The sequence below is a fragment of the Panthera onca genome, chromosome E1 (genome assembly GCF_046562875.1).
Source record: "Panthera onca isolate mPanOnc1 chromosome E1, mPanOnc1 haplotype 2, whole genome shotgun sequence".
In the NCBI taxonomy this organism is placed as follows: Eukaryota; Metazoa; Chordata; class Mammalia; order Carnivora; family Felidae; genus Panthera; species Panthera onca.
In genome coordinates, this window is record NC_138352.1 from 7,705,437 (window position 1) to 7,727,752 (window position 22,316).

At 49.0% G+C, this 22,316-nt stretch overlaps 1 protein-coding gene and 1 long non-coding RNA gene across 2 annotated transcripts in view; one reads left to right on the plus strand and one right to left on the minus strand.

Moving 5' to 3' along the window:
- The window catches only part of LOC132687391 (uncharacterized), a 428,413-nt gene that overhangs the window by 36,492 nt on the left and 369,605 nt on the right, over positions 1-22,316 (minus strand). The gene's annotated exons all lie outside the window — the stretch shown is intronic.
- SOX9 (SRY-box transcription factor 9) lies at positions 3,678-8,546 on the plus strand. The gene is made up of 3 exons (XM_078438230.2): positions 3,678-4,507; positions 5,496-5,752; positions 6,360-8,546. The coding sequence occupies exons 1-3, from the start codon at positions 4,077-4,079 to the stop codon at positions 7,205-7,207; spliced, it is 1,536 nt and encodes a 511-aa protein (XP_078294356.1). The 5' UTR covers positions 3,678-4,076; the 3' UTR covers positions 7,208-8,546.

The window sequence follows — 22,316 nt, forward strand, 5'->3', positions numbered from 1 at the left end:
ATGTCGGATAATCTCCCAAAGAAGGGCGCCTGTCTGGGGAGAATTCCACATGTAAGACTGTACAGTCACATACATTTACAAAACGGTCGCTGGGGGCTCTGGAGGCTTGTGACGGGTCATACACCCACTCGGGCAAAACGTCCAAAGGTCACATGCATTCGGCCCTCCATAGATATCTATTGCGCACCTACGAAGCTGTCTGGCACTTTCCTTTTCCCTCTGCTGTTGCTGTCCAGCCCGACGCCCGTCCTGAGACTGGGCTTACCCGCCGCCGCTCCTTTCCCCAGAGAACTGGCCTTAAGAGCGGCCGACAAAGGCGCTCCACGCCCGGGAATAGTACTAATTACCGAGGAGACGCTGGGAGCGGAGGGCGCAGGGACCCAAGGGTCCCCCCCAGGGATTGGGGTCTTTAATCTCAAGAGAACCGCGCCCCAGGGAATTGGCAGAGAGAAGGGGTATCCCCTTCCCTGAGCACCTCTATAGAGAACCAGGGCCGAGATCTTTGGGAGACGCTTCTTCTGCTCGACCCAACCGAATTCTTCTGGGACATGCATCCTTGCTGAAAACGGATTGAGACACGCTCCCCACTTTTGCTACGACATTTTGGAGAGGGAGACTATGGTCCCTAATTCCCCAGGTAAAGGGAACCCCGTTCGCACCCACCGCCACCCTCATTCGGAGTAGGAAACCCCCACCCTGTGCAGGGTGTTCGCACCGCCCCACAGAGCCCGCGAAACTCGCCCTACGCCAACATCTCCGGGCTCCGGGACTCGGCGCGCCCGTTTAGACGCGGAGGAAGATTGGCGGCCCAGGCTAGGGAAATTGAGCCCGGCGCCGGCCCTGGTCGCCCAAAGAGGGGAGGAGGGGTGATCCCAGACCTCGGTTTCCCGAGCTCCCCCTTGGGATCCGCTTGCACCTCCAAGTCTCTGCTCCTGGCGGCAGACCTAACGGCGCTGGCTTCGAGTGGAGACCGGAATGCTCGCTGCGAGCTTGTGAAGTGCCCCCACCCCACCTCCTTGCCTGCAGCTTTTCGTGACCTGCGCCCTTTCCCTTCCTTATCCCCACCAGAATGAGGAGCCCAGCGAGTTTGGCTCCTGGCAGAATGCTCTGGCTAAAACTGAGCCAACAGCCTCAGTTTCCAGATCTGCAACCTGAAGGCTGATAATGGGTTCCTTCCCCTCCAGCTGGCTCTGATGTGGGTCCTCTGGTCGGCAGACCGCGAGCGTCTTCCCGGGGCAGAGAGGAGACGTCAGAGGGGACCGGAGAAACTCACAAGAGAGCGAACTGGCCCCCTGAGTGGAGGTGGGGGAATCAGCACCTGAGCCCCTGCGGAAATGCAGGACCGCCCCACTGGCTAATCAGTGGTGTCCACGAGTCAGACTTGGCCTGGTCCTGGCACATGGAGCAGAGGGCGCCGTCTGGTAAGTGGGAGACGGGGGTCCTTCGGGGACCCGGTCTCCCGGGTTCTGTGCAGACCAGAAACGTCAGGCACTTAGAACACTCTTTGCTTGCTGGGTCCCCCATAGACACACACCTCCCACTTCCTGTAACTGGGCTGCCCAGAGGTGAATCCAAACGGGAGGAAATATCGAGTAGTAGGAATTTCTGCAAAGATAAATCTCAGCCGCAGAGCAGTCCTGATTGAGTGGAAGACACCACCCCCACCCCCCACCACCATCTAAATTTTCCTGCAGTTTCTGGGAGTTAGGCAGTTTCTGAGCTTTTGGCGCCCCCTCTGGATTCAGTTGAAAATTGCGCCATTTTTGAAGTCCACTGTTTATCCTAAGTTTTCAAGAAGATACAAGAATACAAAATGCTTGCATCAAACGAACAGAAAATGTACAAAACACTGTAAGTTTATGATTTAGAGTTCGGTTTTTTACATCCTCCTATTACGTAAGTGTATTAAATATATATTTATATGTGCACCTATTTATCTCGATAAATATTTAGAGAAATATTCCAAAATATCTTCAAGTCCCAGTCTTCGGTGCTTTTAAGCCAATAAACATGAGAACTACAATAAAATGCAACTAAATACAGATGCCTTGGTTAAAATATCTGCCCGAAGTTCTGGTCTCGGAGCGTCCTCCTGGGTCAGGTGTCTGTGAATCACTCAGTTATATGCACAAATGTCCCCTCCCCAAGACACAGAAATCAGTTGACAGTACGCGGGACTCTCTTCTCCAAAGAAAGGACGAAGTTGTTCTTACACTTTCCCAGCGAATTCACGGGGCCATGAATACCGCGGCTATTGTACCCGGAGGTCTCTGAAACTGGTAAACAAACTATATAGGACACTACAGACATCCACTGTGAGTGAGTTACATTCGTTTAAAAAGTAAATAGTAGTTAACTGTAAGTGGTAACTTAACTACCCTCTGAAGAGCTCCGTTTCCTATAAGAAACGTCGACCTCTTCGGAAGAAAATGAGAGAAAACGAGATCTTTAAAAACCATTCTTCAAGGAAAACCATTCCTTTAAATCTTGCAATAGTGTCCGCAATGTGCAATTTAGAAGTCAGCAAGTCTCTGCTGTGATGCGGCTGATTCCCCGTGACAATAATTTAGTTCGAGGCGGATATTTGGGAGAGCCAGAAAGGGGGAAGTTTGAAATTAAGAGATTTCCACAGTTGTGCTGTTATTTGCGATTCTGAAGGCATGTAACCCGCAGGCGTCTAGCACTTTCCCTGTCGTCCAGAACTGATACCCAACCAGGCACTAAAAGGCAATTGGTGCAAACACAAAGATTGTGCGCAAATCTCACTCGAGGTACATCAGAGACACCCCCCACCCCCTCCCCCAGAACTCCTAGCAGTCTGCGAGTCGCAATAGGACCCGACTACAGTCTCTCGGCCAGGAGGTGAAAAGCAGAACGTTCAAAGCAGTTGCCTATCTCTGAGCAGTGTCGCGGGATGGGGGTTTGGGGGGGGGGGGGTTGGGAGAAGGGCTTGTCACAGTTCAAGGTCGCTGTGGCGCGGGACGGCTCCCGCGGGCGCGGGGCTACCGCGTCGCCGCCACCGCCAGTCTCAGCTTTGGTTTTCATTGATTCCCCTTGCAAGAGCGCAGCAGAATCCCTACCAGCCGCAGCAGCCCCGGCGAAGCAGAGCATGTTAATCTATTTATATGGATTATTACAGAGGAACAGCGGGCGTTGAGTCACCAAAACATTTGCTTCAAAAGACCATTTCTAAGCACTTTTCGGAGGAGGCAGGCTCCAGGCGCACACACACTGGGCTACGCGTGAAGGAGGGACTGCTTTTTGATCGCTGCAAACTCTAGCTAAGTCTCCGGTGCCGCGCAGAAAGCAGCGAAAAGAAATGCTTGGGGGTGGAGGCAGATCCTGGTCTAGACACACACACACACACACACACACACACACACACACACACACACAGAGGCACGCAAGATTCGTGCGGAGACGGCCCCAAACTTCTGACATTACGAGAGTACGGCAAACTTACACACTTGGACGTCCTGGGTCCCCCGCCCTCCCCCCCCCAACCAGCCAGACCAGAGGCAGCGCTCCCCTCCCCGCTCTTCCCCTCCCCTCTCGTCACCCAAGCCCAGTGCCACAATCCTCCTCCCCGCAAAATCGAATCCAATCAGCTGCCTGCCAACCCCTGAAATGCCGTGCTGTGATTGGCTGGCCGTCTCTAAGGTGAGGAGCAGTAGTTATTAAAGAGCCCCGGGGCTGGGAGTTGAGGAGCTGAGAGCGGAGCTTGAAACTCACTGGAAAGTTCAGTGGCGCCGCGACTTGCCAGTTTTCACTCCAGGAACTTTTCTTTGCAGGAGGAGAAGAGAAGGGGTGCAAGCGCCCCGCTTTTGCTCTCTTTCTTCCCCTCCTCCTTCTCCTCTCCAGTTCGCCTTCCCCCACTTGGAGCGGGCAGCTGCGGGCTGGCCACCGCGCGCCTTCCTAAGTGCTCGCCGCCGCAGCCGGGTGACGCGCCAGGCTCCCCGGGAGCCGCTCGCTCCGCGTCCGGGCAGCCGAGGGGAGAGGAGCCCGCGCCTCGAGCCCCCGAGCCGCCGCGGCTTCTCGCCTTTCCCGGCCACCCGCCCCCTGCCCCGGGCCCGCGTATGAATCTCCTGGACCCCTTCATGAAGATGACCGACGAGCAGGAGAAGGGCCTGTCCGGCGCCCCCAGCCCCACCATGTCCGAGGACTCGGCGGGCTCGCCCTGCCCTTCGGGCTCCGGCTCGGACACCGAGAACACGCGGCCCCAGGAGAACACGTTCTCCAAGGGCGAGCCGGACCTGAAGAAGGAGAGCGAGGAGGACAAGTTCCCCGTGTGCATCCGCGAGGCGGTCAGCCAGGTGCTCAAGGGCTACGACTGGACGCTGGTACCCATGCCAGTGCGCGTCAACGGCTCGAGCAAGAACAAGCCGCACGTCAAGCGGCCCATGAACGCCTTCATGGTGTGGGCGCAGGCGGCGCGCAGGAAGCTCGCCGACCAGTACCCGCACCTGCACAACGCCGAGCTCAGCAAGACGCTGGGCAAGCTCTGGAGGTAGGGCCGGCGCGGCGGGGTGGGCTCCGCGATGGCGGGGGGCGCTGGCCGCGACACCGTCTCCGTGCCCCGCCTCCCAGCAGGAGGGAGTTGCCGGTCCCGGAGCCGGCGTGGGGGTGGGGGGAGCGCAGTGGGTGGGGGGGGGGGGGGACGAAGTGTAACTTGGCTCGGAGTTTGACAAAGTTCTTGGATTGCTCTCGGGAAAGGGAGGGAGGCGGGGGGGGGGGGGGGCTGGGGGGAAGGGGACGGAGAGAGCCGGAGGGTGGGTGAGGACTTGTGGGAGACGCGGTGGGAGGGGGCTGCCAGCGCTATCTCCCGTCGCTGTGAAGTTCAATCCCAAGTGGGGGGTTGGGTGGGAAGTGAAGTTTGCCCCCCACTCGCTCCAACTGCGCTCTCCCGTGCAGCCTCACAACCGAGGAGATGGGATGGGGGGGGGGGGGCGCAGACATCAAGGCTGGAGGAGACTCCAGGCAGGAACGGGGGGAGCGCTGCTGGAAATAGGTGGACGCAAGTGGGCGGGGGAGGGAGCAGGAAAGCTCCTTGCAGATTAAGTGTTTTTTTGGAAAGTTTTTAAAGATGTTGGGGGCGGGGGCCGGTAACCTACGGTGGCAAAGGCACTTAGAGCCGAGCAGCGGAGAGCTATTTTCATCTTCAGGGTTTCCAAAATAGAAGAGGAGAGAGGGCGGGGCCGGGAGTGACCGCTCAGGTCGGACTGAAAGAACCGAGATTTATTTTTCTGGGTTTTTTTTTTTTTTCTTCCTTCTTTTTAATTTTTTTTTTTTTTTTTTTTTTTTTTTTTTTTTTTTTTTTTTTTTTAAGAAAAGTTATGAGCTGCAGCAGTGGCTGGAAAGCGGGGAGGAGGGAGGAAGGGGTTGTGCGCGAAGAAGCCGAGCGGTCGGGGTCGCCTCCCCCTCCCGCCGACCTGACAGCTCGGCCGGTTTCACAGAAGCCCCTCTGTTTCCCTCTGCGCCCCCTCCCCCCCCCCCAGACTGCTGAACGAGAGCGAGAAGCGGCCCTTCGTGGAGGAGGCGGAGCGGCTGCGCGTGCAGCACAAGAAGGACCACCCGGATTACAAGTACCAGCCGCGGCGGAGGAAGTCGGTGAAGAACGGCCAGGCGGAGGCCGAGGAGGCCACCGAGCAGACGCACATCTCCCCCAACGCCATCTTCAAGGCGCTGCAGGCCGACTCGCCGCACTCCTCCTCCGGCATGAGCGAGGTGCACTCCCCGGGCGGCGAGCACTCGGGTGAGTCCCCCCACAAGCCCCCGGCTACGCCTCCCGAGGCCGACGGGCACACCCCCGGGTCTCCACCTAGCAGACTCGCCCCGGGGACTTTGCGCTCCCCGGGGAGGGAAAAACTACCCCGAGCGCCTCAGCCTCCTCCCCTCCCTTTCCAGGGCCCCGCGAAGTCCCTACGCGCGCGCGCGCACACACACATACACATACACACACACACACACACACACGCACGCACACGGATGTAGAGCCATCCTAAGGGATTCATTTTTATGGCGAGGTAAAATGCCTTTACAGCTTTTCAGGACTTCTCCCTTCTTCTCTGGCTCCGCCACCCCAAAAGCACACACAGGCTTCTTCCACAAGTAGCAGTTTGGCCTTCCCGACCCTCCGGGCCTCGGACCCTCCCTGATAAAAGGAGATTCCCGACTGTGTACCGGCAGGTTAATCATTTGGCGACTTATCTCCCGTGCTGCGCGCCTCCCGCGCGGTTGCGGGTCCTTAACGACACTTTTCGTTTGGAGGGAGGGTCCCAGGAGGGTTCCTAAGATTGAGGCCTTTGCGCTGCACGGCCCTGGTTGACTTTTCCGCGCTGCTTTTCTTTCCTTGCCCGCAGGGCAATCCCAGGGGCCCCCGACGCCACCCACCACCCCCAAAACCGACGTGCAGCCGGGCAAGGCTGACCTGAAGCGAGAGGGGCGCCCCCTGCCAGAGGGGGGCCGACAGCCCCCCATCGACTTCCGCGACGTGGACATCGGCGAGCTGAGCAGCGACGTCATCTCCAACATCGAGACCTTCGACGTCAACGAATTCGACCAGTACCTGCCACCCAACGGCCACCCGGGGGTGCCGGCCACGCACGGCCAGGTCACCTACACGGGGAGCTACGGCATCAACAGCACGGCGGCGACCCCGACGGGCGCGGGCCACGTGTGGATGTCCAAGCAGCAGGCGCCGCCGCCGCCCCCTCCGCAGCAGCCCCCGCAGGCCCCGCAGGCCCCGCAGGCGCCCCCGCAGCCGCAGCCGGCGCCCCCGCAGCCGCAGCCGGCGCCCCCGCAGCCGCAGGCGGCGCACACGCTGACCACGCTGAGCAGCGAGCCGGGCCAGTCCCAGCGAACGCACATCAAGACGGAGCAGCTGAGCCCCAGCCACTACAGCGAGCAGCAGCAGCACTCGCCGCAGCAGATCGCCTACAGCCCCTTCAACCTCCCGCACTACAGCCCCTCCTACCCGCCCATCACGCGCTCGCAGTACGACTACACCGACCACCAGAACTCGGGCTCCTACTACAGCCACGCGGCGGGCCAGGGCTCCAGCCTCTACTCCACCTTCAGCTACATGAACCCGGCGCAGCGGCCCATGTACACGCCCATCGCCGACACGTCCGGGGTCCCCTCCATCCCGCAGACCCACAGCCCCCAGCACTGGGAACAGCCCGTCTACACACAGCTCACCAGACCTTGAGGAAACCTTGCACGGAGGGTGATGACGACCTTGACGATCAGAAGGAGAACCGAAGAAACAAATCACCAAGCAGAATTTCCTTGGGGACGTTTTCCCCCACCTCGTTTCGTAAAGACGTTTAAGCTAAAGGCAACTCAGACCCAGATTGCGAGACAGAAACCTTAGCCATCCAGACGCATTACCACCTTGTTGCAAATCGGGGGCCAGGCCGCTCTTGGCCGGATGGACCATTGGAAAACCCGTAAGAAACCGGACTCGAAGACCTTCTTCAGAGCAATCACGGAGGATAATGGAGAATCGTGTGATCAATTTATTTGCTCAGTCTCTCTGCCTGTTTGGACTTTGTAATTATTTTTTAGCAGTAATTAAAGAAAAAAGTCCTCTGTGAGGAATATTCTCTATTTTAAATATTTTTAGTATGTACTGTGTATGATTCATTACCATTTTGAGGGGATTTATACATATTTTTAGATAAAAGAAATTAAATGCTCTTATTTTCCCAACAGCTAAACTACTTAGTTGAACAGCGTGCCCTAGCTTTTCCTGCAACCAGAGTATTTTTGTACAGATTTGCTTTCTCTTACAAAAAAAAACAAAAAAACAAAAAAAAAAAGTGTGCGTGTTGTTGTATTAACATAAAAAAAACACACAAATTTGTGTTATGCGATCAGTTTTTGGGGGTTAGCTTTGCTTAATTCCTCAGGCTTTCTGATTCAAGGAGGAGCTGCCTTAGAGAAATAAAGGCCTTATTTTGCAAATATGGAAGTAAACCATAGTTTAGAGAAGCATTTGGTAAGCTTTATCATATATATTTTTTTTTAAAAAAAAAAAAACAAGAGAAAATACCTTGAGCCTTAAAACCATGCTGCTGGAAAATACTCTTACTTTTTAGTGCGTTTGCTTGTTTGCTGCAATCTTGAGAGAGAAGTAGAAACCAAGCAAAGGAGCTGAAATCTTTTCTGGGAATGTTTCAGCAGCCAAGTGTCCCAGTGCACTGCCCCCTGGTTGCCTGCTCAAGCCCCATGTGGGGTACAGATGCTATGGCCTTTCTCTGACACTGTCACTGTGCCTCTCCGAACACCAGCAGTTGACCTTCAAGACATTCCACGTGCTAAAATTATTTATTCTGTAAGGAGAGGTTTTCATTAAAAAAAAAATCTTTCTCTTTAAAAAAAATTTTTTTTTTTTAATTTTACCTTCTTTAAAATAGGTTGTTGGAACCTTCCTCAAAGGGTATGGTCATCTGTTGTTAAATTATGTTCTTAACTGTAACCAGTTTTTTTTTTTTATTTATCTCTTTAATCTTTTTTTATTATTATTAAAAGCACGTTTCTTTGGATTTCTTGTCCTAGATTTGTATAAATGCCTTTTTGTCTGTCCTTTTTTTTTTTTTTTTTTTCCTTTGTGGTTTTGTTGAAAACAAACTGGAAACTTGTTTCTCTTTTTGTACAAATGAGAGGTTGCAAATGTAGCGGATCACTGAGTCATTTGCAATGTTTTCTGCCACAGATCTTTGGGCTGCCTAAAGTGTGTGTGTGTGTGTGTGTGCGCGTGTGCGCGCGCGTGTGCGCGTGCGCGTGCGTGTGTGTGCGTGCGTGCGTGTGGTGACGCAAAACAATGCTGGCATGTGTCATGGATAGTCCCCCGCAAGTTCTCTCGGAGATAGGGACGAAAGGCAGAGGGGACCAGCCCAACGAGACCTTAATTCTTAATTCCTTCTGTGGCTGGAGAGTTTGAGGATTGCTTTTTAAAAAAGACAGCAAACTTTTTTTTTTAATTTAAAAAAAAAGATATATTAACAGTTTTAGAAGTCAGTAGAATAAAATCTTAAAGCACTCTTATAATATGGCATCTTTCAGTTTTCTGTATAAAAGCAGATCTTTAAAAAAAAAAAAAAACTATTTCTGTAACTTAAGAAACCTGGCATTTAAATCATATTTTGTCCTTAGGTAAGGTTTGGTTTGTGTTTGTGTTTTGTTTGTTTTGCTTGTTTCCTCCCCAAACCTTTGTTCTCTCTGTGAAACTCATCTTTCCTTTTTTCTTTTTTTTTTTTTTTGTATATTATTGTTTACAATAAATATACATTGCATTAAAAAGAAAGCGGCCCTGTGGACTTCATGCTCCCATTTAGGGATAATTTGAAGAACTGACGTAGAAAAGAGACGGTTACATACAGATCACTGTGATGTTTACATTTTGTGTGTGTGTGTGTGTGTGTGTGTGTGTGTACTTTCGGCACCAATGAAGAGACCTTGTTCCCAAAAATCGACCGGGGCGGGGGGTGGGGGGAATAATCTGGGAGAGTGTCATCTCGTTAGGTCACATAGACAATTATGCATCAGCAGTTGCCAGCGCAGGCAAAATGTTTGCTGTGGTATTAACAGCCTCATGCTTCAGGGCAAAAGCTGGTCTGTAGAAGTCAGAGGGGGATGTTAGACCTGAAATCAGTAGCTGGTCAGTAGACAGAATGCCAGAGGGGGTGACTTCACTGTCTGAATTTAACAGAGCAAACTTTCTATTACTACGAACACATACCAAAAAAAAAGGGGGGGGGGGGGTATCTGTTCAAAAGGCAGAAGAAGCCAAAATAAAAGTTGGCAAAGAAGATCAGAAGGAAGTCTGTTCCATTAACCCATTAAATGATTCAGAGCCTTCCTGGTGTATCTGCAGGGACAATGGAGTGAGATTACCTTATTTTGCTGTTCCCCGCAGTTTAACGCCTTCTGAGGAGATGCAAAGCCTTGGTAGAAGTAATAAGACCTAATCCTGTTTTCCTTGGCCTCAGTGAGATGGGAGTTTCCAGGATCAGAGAAACGTCCAGGTTATTTTTCATTAAACAGATGAAATCACTCCTTCCCTCCCGCCCCCACACAGAGACACCCCCCCTCCCTCACCCCCCCCCCCCCCCCCCCGGCTGATTGGGGAAGTGTCTCCAAAGGAGGCAAGTCTCTGTCACCTCAGGCTGGTTTTACTTCTAGGCCCTTGTCTCTGACAGTCTTAAATGGTACCCAGACTCCCTGGCATTACCTCACGTTGTCTGTTTTTGCCTTTTGGATTCCTGGCTTGCGTCCCACGCCTGGATCATGGCAACCAGGAAAATGGTAGTTATCAAATCGAGGCAACATTAGTCCTCGCCCTCCTTTGCAAATTCCTCCAACATTGATTGAGGGCCTGTGATCTGCGGGGTGCTGTGCAAATCTCCCCCACCCCACCCCCAGAGGTCACATTCTGTTGTTTAGTTGTGCCACGGTGCCCGTTGGCTTAGGCTCAGTCTAGCTTCCATTCTTACAGAATCTCTATTGTTTTTCCCCTTGCCAACACTCACAAAGCCCTTTTTAAAGTGTGTGTGGTGTTCATTAATTCTTATTTACTTTTATTCCCCCAAATCCCCTTATCTATGAAACTCAACACATACCACCCCATCCTGACCACCACTTTCCCTACCAAATCTATAATGTTTGCTAGATTGTCCTCTCTTCTAGAAATATGCTTTTTTCCCTCAGTGTGTGACCTTCCACAGACCTTCTTAGAGCCAGAAGGTTCCATTCGGGTATAATCTTGCTAGGTGAGGTAGGGCAAGCTGCTTACTTTCCTGTGCCTTGGTTTTCCCTTTTGTTAAGAACATTTATAATCTCTCCCTCTTATAACAGGGTTTGCTATTAAAGCAGTTTTTAGCAAGAAGCAGTCTGGAAATTCACTGCATCTGAATCTTCTGGTACGCACAGGATTCCACAGCACCGGAATAAAAGATAAATGGTGAAAAGGGTGTGCACAGGATGGTCCTGACACACAGGAAAAGACAAGAGACAATGGAGCACAGGGAGAATTCATCTGAATCCCACCCACCCCCATCCACCAGATTGAGCCAAAGCCCAGCACCACCAGATTATAAAATATTTTAGAGGAATTTTTATTCTAAATCTAGAAACACAGAGCTTATCACCCTGACAACAAGACATTTATTGAAAACCTAGGAAAGAGGGGCACCTGCTCAGTCGGTCGAGCGTCTGGTTCAATTTCCGCTCAGGTCGTGATCTCATGGTTTGCGGGGTCAAGCCCCACATCGGGCTCTGCACTCACAGTGTGGAGCCTGCTTGGGATTCTCTCTCTCTCTCTCTCTCTCTCTCTCTCTCTCTCTCTCAAATTAAATAAATAAATAAACTTAAAAAAACAAAACAAAACAAAAAAAAACCTGGGAAAGAGTCCTCCAGACCAGAAAAAGCTTATAATTAGATCCAGAGTTATTTATTTCTTTGTATTCAAATAAAACCTTTTTTTTTTTTTTTTTTACTATTTTAACAAAAAGGGCTTTTTTAAAAAACAAAAGGAAATAAGCATAAGGGAATAAAAACCTCGCTTAGAATCAGTCCTTTGGGCTTTTATTAAAATGGCACTTACGGATTAGTTTGAGCTGTGTGTTTGACTTTCCCACCTCAACCCCATCCCATCCCTTCCTTTCCCTGATTTCCACAGTAAATATTTTTGAGGCAGGGCAGAGGCACTTTTTATATTAACTTAATTGATGAACTATCACTTTAGCCAGAGATAGATTTACCATGATGCTAAATAAGCTGAAGCCTCAGGTCTGGTCACCTGCACAGACTCCTTTTAAGGCCCTGCACTTAATCTCGTATTTTAACAATTTAGTATCTTTTTTTTTTTTTTTTAATTCTGCCCTCCCTCAAACACACACACACACACACACACACACACACACACACACAACTGTATAAGCTCCAGGACCCAGAAAACCCGGGTCTGTCCAAGACCCGGACAGCAAGCCATGATATCAGAGGCTGAGAGGTAAATACTTTCATTTCTATTCTCAACAGTGCCTGGCACGTACTGAGCTTGCTGAATACCAACCTCTTATCAAACCGTGGACCTGGTGGCAACGTCACAGATACGTCACTGGGAATCTCTGCCGTAACCTTCCTCCATGAGACCTTACACGGTGTTCTCATCCCTCTGAGACTCAAAGTGTTTCCATTTCTCAAATGATAGTTTCTCCTGGGCATAAGTTAAGTAAAGTAGATCTCACAAGACTGTTAATTACCCGTCCTTCCTGGTTCCTTCACTTCTCATTTCCAGCTCATCTCTATTTTTTTCCTACTTCCAGCACCTCTTTCCTGCATTTTCTTAGGGTATCTCCTTGACTCTTGTGGCTAGAAAAAGTTTGCTGGGCCCTTATTGGGTTATTCCTTTTCTATAATTCACAGGCCAGACCTGTTTTACTCTCTGTGTCTGAAGAATTATTTTATTTTTTATTTATTTTTAAATTTTTTAATGTTGATTTATTTTTGAGAGAAAGAGAGAGAGACACAGAATCCAAAGCAGGCCCCGGGCTCCGAGCCGTCAGCACAGAGCCCGACGTGGGGCTCCAACCCACCAACTGTGAGATCATGACCTGAGCCAAAGCCAGATGCTTAACCAACGGAGCCACCCAGGTGTCCCTCTGAAGAATTATTTTAGACCAAATATAATGATGGGGACAGCAATATCGGATTTACATTCATTCAAAACAACTAGGCAAAGGGCACCTGGGTGGCTCAGTCGGTTACGTGTCCGTCTCTTGGTTTCGGCTCAGGTCACGATCTCACGGTTCACGACCCCGAGCCCCGCATCAGGCTCTGTGCTGACAGAGCAGACCCTGCTTGGGATTCTGTCTCTCTCCCCCTCTCTCTGTCCCTTTCCTGCTCATGCTCTCTCTCTCTTTCTCTCTCTCTCTCAAAATAAATAAGTACACTTAAAAAAAAACAGAAAGAAAAACAAAACAACCAGGCAAAATTCAAGGCAGTGTGTACATTACTTTGAAGTTACTACCAGACACATCCCTTGAAATCGCAGGATTTTATATAGAACTTAATCCACGTACCGTGATTTCATGCCACCCTAGTCCACTGAGGAAAGTTTCTACTCACTGTCCCCACCAACATTTGCAAAACATCTCCTATAGGTGGGATTCAGTGGCCGACAAGGGTAGATGCAGTCCCTGCCCTCAGGGAGCTACATCGTATAGCAGCGAAGGCCTGCAAAAACCAATGTACTCTGGCATTTTCTTGTTCACGCGCTATGAAAGCAACACTCCTGATGAGGGCCAACTGGGCTGCTCTTTATCCGGGAGAGAATGATGGCAGCCCGGCCTAGCACAGAGGGACTGGGCTGTTGATGGATCTGGGACCTCTTTCTCTCCTAATCTCCATCCGTTTTTCAGTGACATGAATTTATCCTGACCCAATTTACAGAAAAGTGACCCGCTGTGTTTTTACCTTAGTCATGTCTTCCTGGCCCCCTGCCAGGAAGGCAACCAGGTCTCTGCCTCTTGATGAACCACACATTCATGTATCACACAATTCTCTTTTTACCTGAGACCCCTGAAATCCAAGAGGATCTCTTGATTTCAGAGACTCGTTGAATGCACCCCACAGGTTTATGGAATCAGAAATATAGAAGGCACCATGGGTGGTGTTTTAGTTTGGTTGTGCTCTGGTTGCCAAAATCCTTTTTGCAACACCCAAGCCATTGAGTACTCTTTTTTTTTTTTTTAACGTTTTTTTAAATTTATTTTTGAGACAGAGAGAGACAGAGCATGAACAGGGGAGGGTCAGCGAGAGGGAGACGCAGAATCTGAAACAGGCTCCAGGCTCTGAGCTGTCAGCACAGAGCCCGACGCGGGGCTTGAACTCACGGACCGCGAGATCGTGACCTGAGCCGAGGTTGGCCGCCCAACCGACTGAGCCACCCAGGCGCCCCCATTGAGTACTCTTCAATATCTTTCCAGAATGCTCACATTGGTTCATGAGAACCGACTTCCTCTCCTGGAGAGCTGTAATTTTGCAAAAATCTTACCTTTGTAGTCTACCAACAGCCCAAGGTGACCTGGCTTTATACCAACATGATGGGAGACTTGTCTTTCTTTCGAATCATAGCCCTTCAACTATTTATACAGTTTTCAAGTTTTCTTTCCGTATTTTTTTCCCCATGTGAAACATTTTCAATACATTTTACATGTGACCTGGTTCCCAAACATTTCTGTACCTTGTCCTTCTTTGAATGTATTTCACTCACTAGCATTACCCAAATTAATTCCAGGCCTCCAAATCTGATTTGACTACTATGGAAGAAAGTCAATTTATCCCCTTTGTAATCAGAAATTGTGCTTTTATTAATTTAAGCTAAAATTGTATTCATTGTTGTGGTAGCCAAAGCACTCAGTTATGTTATGGTGAGACATCTCTCACCTATTCTATAATTGTGCAACTGGGTTTTTGAACCCAATTACCAAGGTTTACATTTGCCTCTGTCTTGACTGAAGTATGACATATACAGGCTCTATGGAAGGAAAATGAGGAAAAGGGATTTACATCATTGAGCCCTTACTTTGCCAGGCACCGTGACAGATGTTTTATATACATGATCTCATTTAATCCGTTTAATTACCCTTAGAGACAGGTGTTATTATTACACTTTTCTTAAGAAGGAAACTGAGGCTCAGAGAGATTAAACAATTAACCTAAGGTCGTGTAAATAGTAAGTGGCTCAGACAACTACCATTGACTCCCCCAACCTACTACCGGCCCCCACCTACTGAATCCTCAGTTTTCAAAAGGGAATTTTGAAATAGAGTTTATAATGGGGAAAAGAGAATAAATTCTTATGTCGTTAATTATGTTATAGAGAATCTCTTTTAAAGGAAAATCCGACCAGATGACCCACCTGCCTCCTGCTCAATACCTTGCAATGCCTACCTGTTCACTTGGAATCAAATCCAAAATCTTGACCAGAGGATACTCCAGGGCTTTGTGAACTACAGCCCACAGATCAAATCCAACCCCTCACCTATTGTTGCAAGTAAAGCTTTATTGGAACACGGTCACGTCCACTGGCTTACAGATCATGTACGCTGCTTTCCCGCTATGACAGCACTATTGGGCAGTGGGACTAGAGATCATGGTCTGCAAAGTCTAAAATATTTATTAGCTGACCTTTTACTGACCCTTTATCTATATCTAGCTCTTGCCTGTTTCTGTGACTTCATTTCTTGCCATTACTCTCCTTTTTCCCCATGACCCATCCCTCTGCCTTCTTTCTCATTTTCAAATCTGTCAAGCTCTTTGCTACTTAAGGGCCTTTGCTCGTGCTACTTTCCTGGCCTAAAGCACCCTTTCATCAGAATTTTCCATTTTTCCTTTCCATCTTTCAGTTCTCGGCTCAAATGTCACCTTCCCCAAGGGACCTGGCCACCCTAGATGGAGAGGTCCACAGTCAATCTCCCATCATCCTGTCTATTGTAATACCATCAATTTCTGGATGCATCTTTGTCATTTGTGTGTTCATCAACTTTGACTAAGGCTTTGCACTTGGTCTTCTTTCCAGCTTATCTCTGGTACCTAGAAAAGTGTTTGACGCGTAACAGGAGCTCAATAACTATTTATTGATGAATTCATTGGTAGAGTAAGCTGTTTTCATTCCCCCCAGGTTCTCAGGTGGGAAGTGAGTATTAGGGATTAAGAAGCAAGAAAGTCATCAATTCCTCTGTAATTAAATAATCAACTAAGTGAACACACGATGGGCATTCAGCTAGGAGCTGGGGACTCCAAAACTAATAAGATAAAGAGCTCACAAGAAAAAGGATGGAAATGGGGCACCTGGGTGGCTCAGTCAGTTGAGGGTCCAACTTCAGCTCAGGCCATGATCTCCCAGGTCATGGGTTCAGACCCTGAGTTGGGCTCTGCGCTGACGGTGGGGAACCTGCTTGGGATTCTCTCTCTGCTCCTCCCCCATTTACGCTCTTTCTCTCTCAAAATAAATACGTAAACTTAAAAAAAAAAAGGAAAAGGACGGAAGTAACGTAATGAAGTAGTATTGAGGGTTGAGCTAGAGGTGTGCACGGGGTACTATAAAAATACAGAAGATAGGGAAGGAAGCAGGCTAGCCGAGGGGAAGATTGTTGAGGCACAGAGAAGGGCCAAGGCAAGAACATGGAAATATGAAGCAGATTCATGTTTCGGGGCCACCGCAAGTTGGTTCGGTGTGACCAGGTTTGGAGGTGGGTAGGTAGATGGCAGAGAATTAGTTGAGAGATAAGCAGGGGTGTAGAATCTCAAGGAATTTTAGCCAGGATAATGACAAGGGCAGTAGTGTGCTTAAACAAAGGTGTTCCTTCCCCTGCACCAACCCAGGTTTTTGATTTTTGCTGTCAAAATCCAGAAAAACAGGCAGAACACTCTGGAGTCTCTTGTTTCACCCACTGCACGGGACATCAAAGCCCGAGCTAAGGTTAAGGCAGTGGTGATAAAGGCGGAGAGACGGATGGAAATGGCTATGAGGTGACTCTAGACCTCTGTTCTCTGTCTCTGGTGACAAGGTGAGTAGTGGTGCCATTGAACACACTGGAATGTAGGAACATGCTTAGTAGCACTTGACTACAAGTGTAACCTATAATATGAAACAGCATAGCCTGTGCAATGTGATCAAAATGCAGCTTGATTTTCCCCTTTACTGGCTCTTTAGGCTTTATGCAGGAGCTGGGGTCTTCCCTTGGCCCTGAGTGATCATTGGGAGTGGGATTGGGGTTGGGCGGAATGAGGACAAGACTCGTCCCAACATTCTCAGAAGATAAAAAGTTCTCTGGTTCTATAGCTATAAAGTAATAATAATTTTTACAAGTCATTTCAGTCATTGCAATGTCCCATTCCAGGAAATACATAAATTGGCTTAAAATTATATCTTCTTCCCTGGGCGCCTGGGTGTTTCAGTTCGTTGAGTGTCTGACTCTTGATTTCAGCTCAGGTCATGATCCAAGGGTCGTTGAGATCGAGCCCCGAGTGGGGCTCCACACTGAGCGTGGAGCCTGCTTGGGATGGTCTCTCTCTTTCCCTCTGCCCCTCCTCCACACGTGCATGCTTGGTCTCTAAATAAATAAATAAACATGATATCTTCTCCCTTCCTCACCTCATGACCTGGGAAGCAGGGTAGTCTTACCCTTCTTCGCACATTTCCTGTCTGCCCAACCGAGTCCACAGGGATGGGACAAACAGGGGAGGAAAGGGAGAGAAACATTTATTGGGATGGCATCACATGTTAGGTCCTGGTAGATGGTCAAAGCTTATCTCTGGTGGGCCAGGCACTTGATCAGAGCTGACTTTTTCCCCCGGGCCACCCTGATGACTTCTCATTTAGGCAGCTGTCTTGACCCAGGGATATATGTTATCATTCACACAGGTGGTTTTCAACTCCTAGCCCACTGCTCAGCATGCTCAGAACACCTCCAGCCTCTTCCTGTGAGGTCTTGCCCCGGAAGATGACTCTGCTAGAAGGAGCCAAGAAGATCCCCTGCTTGGTCTCTGTCCCAGGGAACCACATCGGGTGGGCGGAGACATATCATTTACCCAGGAGAAGTCACCACTTCTCACATCCCACTTGACTTACCTAGACTCTTGAGTCGGGCACCAGTTCTCTGGGTTTCTTGACTGTAAGAATGCATTTCAAAGTTTTGGGAGCAACATCTTTTAAAGCCCTGTTTGCTTAACTCGAAGATACTGGATAACACCACCGTATGGAGACCATAGCATCAACTCCCCAGAAGCACCTTCACAGATTTCCTTTTCTTTTTCCGACTCTGACCCTCCTTTATTTTACTGAAGTAAAAATTAAAACGAAAACAAACACAGAACTTTACACACCTTGAAACGCACAGATCTTAAGTGTGTAAGTCTGTACTTTTTGATCAATGTATTCGTCTGAGCAACCACCACCCCAGTCAGATTAGAGAATGTAACCGTCACCCTCACAGAACCATCACCCTCAGTCAATCCCCAATTCCCATGGACAATCACTCGTCTGACCTCCATCACCACACATTACATCTGCTTGTTCTTAAGCTTCATATACATGGAATGACACGATACGTAACTATTTATGTCTGGCCTCTTTTGCTCATCGCGGTTCTGTTCTATTTCTATGAAATTCATCAATATTGCATGTGTCAATAGTTGATTCTTTTCTCTTGCTGAATAGTATCACCTCGTATCAATATGCAACAATGAGTTTATCTACCTTTCTACTGAGGGACATGTGGATTTGGTCTAGTTTGAGACTACTGTGAATAAAGCTGATAGAAATCTCTCTTGGGCAAATGTCTAGAAATGTTATCGCTGTGTCGTAGAACAGATAAATGCTCAACTTTGTAAGAAACTTCCAAACCATTTTCCAAAGTGCATCAATCGCCATACGCTCGCTCCCACACGAAATATGGAGAATTCCAGTTCCTCTCTATCAATAGCGACATTTGTTGTCAGAGTTTAAAATTTTGACACCTATTTTTGTGAAATGGTTATCCGTGTTTTTAGTTTGCATTCCCCACGAGCCCTCTTCCTCAGTGCCCTACGTCATGCTCGCGTACGTTCTCCTGCAGTGGCATCAGATCTGACAACCCCCTACGCTCTTTGGGAACCCAGATATTTATTTCCTTTCTTTGGATGGGAAAAGTTTAGGTATCCGTTTTTCTTATGACTTTTCATTTTGCAGCTGCCTCTGAACTGTATGAATCCAGCGAGAACCACATGAGGCGTGCCAAGCATGTAGGGGGGCCAGTTGTACTGGTTCTCTCTGGGTCCAGCTGCCGGACAAATAAGGCTGGGAATCCAGGACTATCTAACAGGAAACTCCCAGCTCTTTTGTGGGCAGCTTGGGAGACAGAGGAAGTGAGGATAATGGAAGGGAAAGTTCAAGCCCAAATAAACATCTGAACTTCTAGGTGGTGCTTATTCAAGTTAAGCTCAACTTTCTCACCTGTGGGAACCCACATCTTTTCAGATAAAGGACCTTATAGAAACACAACATGTGCAGAGCGTTTTCATTTTATGGCTCAAAGCCCCTGGAAAGATAAGAGTTGCTCCTGTTCTGGGGGTCCTTCGTCTCTATAAATTCATGGGAGAAAAGAGCACTCTCTTGGAGGGTTCCCCAAAGCAGAGATAGAGGAAAAAGCCTGGAGCTTCATTTCCCCTTATGCCCAAAGCCCCTGAACCCCAGAATGGCCAGGCATTAGTCCTGTCTCCCGGTCAACAGAACTACCTCACTCCAGAGCCAATTTTGAAAGTCCCTGAAATTTCTGAAGCCCTCACTGAACATGAGCACACATCTGACCTCTGCGTTGATTTCATCACCCAGCTGGCCCCTGTCTGAACCTCTGCCTCCATGGAGAATTCTTGAAATCCATCCATTCTCCACCTGCAGCTGTTTCCTGGGATTTGAAAAAAAAAAAAAAAAAAAAAAGATATGCCCCTGTTCCTAGATTCCCTATTCCCACCAAGACTCTTTCACGTCCAGCTTTCATCTGTGTTATCTGGTACTTTCGATTCGGCCATGGTGCCAGTGGTTAACTACTGAAACCAAGTCTGCGTTCACACCAGACGGCAAAATTGACATGGCAGGAAAGTAACTTGAGCCAACGGAGTATCAGAAACCAGCCGTGAGCAGTAACCGATCGATACACATGAGGGCAAATGAGATTCAGCCGTCCAGCTAGAGGCCAGCACCCACAGCTATTCATCAAAATGGCCCTCGCGGACACACAGTGTGGAGAGAACTATCTTGCTCTGGTCTATTCAGCCACACTGCTCAAGAGGCCATAATCATTGAGACGACAAATGTTTCATGCTCATCTACCACCTGACAGGCTCAATGCTGGGAGCTGGTAGTACAGAGAGACCCCACACCTGGTAAGGAGAGATCTGCATTAACAAGTAATTTTAATAAATCATGGCGTTATGGTCCTGGATTAAACACAGTCGAGGGAGTTAAGGGAATAAAGAGCTTATGGTCAGGTGTTCCTTAGCCTCTAAAATTCATCATCTGAACGTGTACTGCTTTTAACTACCCAAAGAAAAATAAAAGATTACTTAATAAATAAATAAACTGATCACCTGGGAGGGGGGGAATCAATAGCCTGATTTATAGAGCCACCTTCCGTTTGGTTAGCATCTAGATTGTCCTACCCGGCAAGGTTATACTTTACGACAACTCCAGTGGTTTAATTGAAACTGTAATTACGATGCCTTACTGATGGTGGGTGGTGGGGAAGAGGTGACAGATTCCTCACTTTCCCAGCAACTCTGTCTATTCTGATGCGATATCTACGTCCTTCCTCCAAGTGGCCACATTCTTCACTCTTGATTTCTCAGAGCTACCCCGTGCAAAAGTCCCCCTGGAGAAAGAGTCCAGTGGTTCTTGAAAGGGAGCCAACGGTTCTGTCTAAAATGTCTTTACTGCTCACTCCCTGCAACATCCTGGTCCATCGTCGACAGAAACGATACGCTGTGCTAACCTTCTGTTGACTTTATGTGCCAAGGGCCTGACGAAAAACAGCTTTAAACAAAGTTGACGTAGCCAGATTTATCTCAGATTTACATGAGCTCAAAGAAAGAACAGCCACGCTGCACAGACAGACGGTTAACTACCACCAGCAGCAGCGGGGAAGACTGTTTGCAAATCTTCCTCTCTGATACTTAACAGATAATTCAACCTTCATTTCGGTTGAAGTGAAGACGAAGAAAGGGTGTAGGAGCAACGTCTATGTCTATGCCGAGGACACCAATCTTGGTGATAGCCACCCTGCCTGGGAGAAGAATCTTGACAGCCTGTAACCCCCCTCGGGCGGGGACCCACCCCACAAGCTGCTGTTGTCCCGCCACAGCTGTTTCCGTTTTTTATTACGATTTTCTCCGCCTTTCATTTTTCAGGCCAAGGAGAAGCTCAGGGGGCCCATCTGTTTCTCTCTTGCCCTTTTCCCTGTTCCCAGAAGCAAAGCACACACATGCATGCATGCACACGCACTCCACACCAGGCCGCCACAAACTCCTCTCGGGACAATGAAGAGAGGAACCAGAAGGGAACACTACCCACCCAGTCCACACCCCAGGGACTCGCAGGGAGAGGTAACAGGAGGAGAGGAGGGGGTGCTCTCAGAAAGCCGGAAAGGAAGAGTGGATGGTGACAAGAACAGCAGATACAGAAGCAAAACCTCATTAAAGCAACAGGTTTTCTCCCGAGGAGAACATTCTGTCTTGTTTTTGTTTTTACTTAAACTTTCCTGTTCAAAACAAAACACGCACAAAAAAAAAAAAAAAAACAAAAAACCAGGCCTGGTAGTTCAAGCCTGCAGTGCAAATTCACTCATGTCCAGAAAGCCTAAGAGAAATGGTCCCATTGAGCTTAGGAAGAGTTACAAACTAGTGAAAAGAGCAACTTTGCCGTCAAGATGGGACAAAATAGTGGTGTTTCCTGAATCACTGAAATCATCATCAGAAAGCTTAAGCCTGAGGAGCCCTGGCTTTGGGTCTGGCTGGGCATGGGACCCCGCTTCCTGACAAATGACAACTGTCAACTGGAAAACCTCCCGAAAGGCACAACCTTAAATCCAGAGCTTCAGCATCTGTAGTTTTGTTTTGGTTTTTCGTTGACGCGTGCGCTTAGGAGCAGCTGCGAGGAGAGTGCAGGCCTCAGGTCTCATCGGTGCAAACTCCGAGGAGCCTCCAGATGGCGTGCGAAGGCGAGCCAGTGGTGAAGGTATGGAAGGCACGGCAACGCCTGAACGCCAAGCAACCGAAATGGGCAAGGGGTGACTACCTCTCCCACGAGGCACGTGCCCGTGGAGCGGGGTGAGGGCAAGGTCTATCCAAGCTTAAAGTGGACCAGAGGGAGTAAGTGAGTCTGGAGAGGGGAAGACCGAGTTGACTCATTGGATTTTCCCAATAACTTCCAGGGTCTTTTCAAAGCCCACATGAGATCATACCGGGCATATGGTGCCACACCAAGAGACGGGCTTCCATCTGTCTTCATGACTTGCCCACCATGTTGTTGTACTTGCCTTCAACGCCACTTCACACTAACTCCCTTCTGTGTGTCCATACGTCCCTAATCCCAGAGCACAGCCCTAGTTATTCACCATGGTGGTCTCACCTGCTCATGCCAACAGTTCCACTGGCCCTCTCTTATTTGGATGATAAAATCCCCAAACTGCGCTTGCCCCATCACCCCTTGCCTTTCTCACCCCCTTCCACTCCATTCTCCTTCTATTGCCCTTGTGTTTTCACCAGCCTCAGGCTCT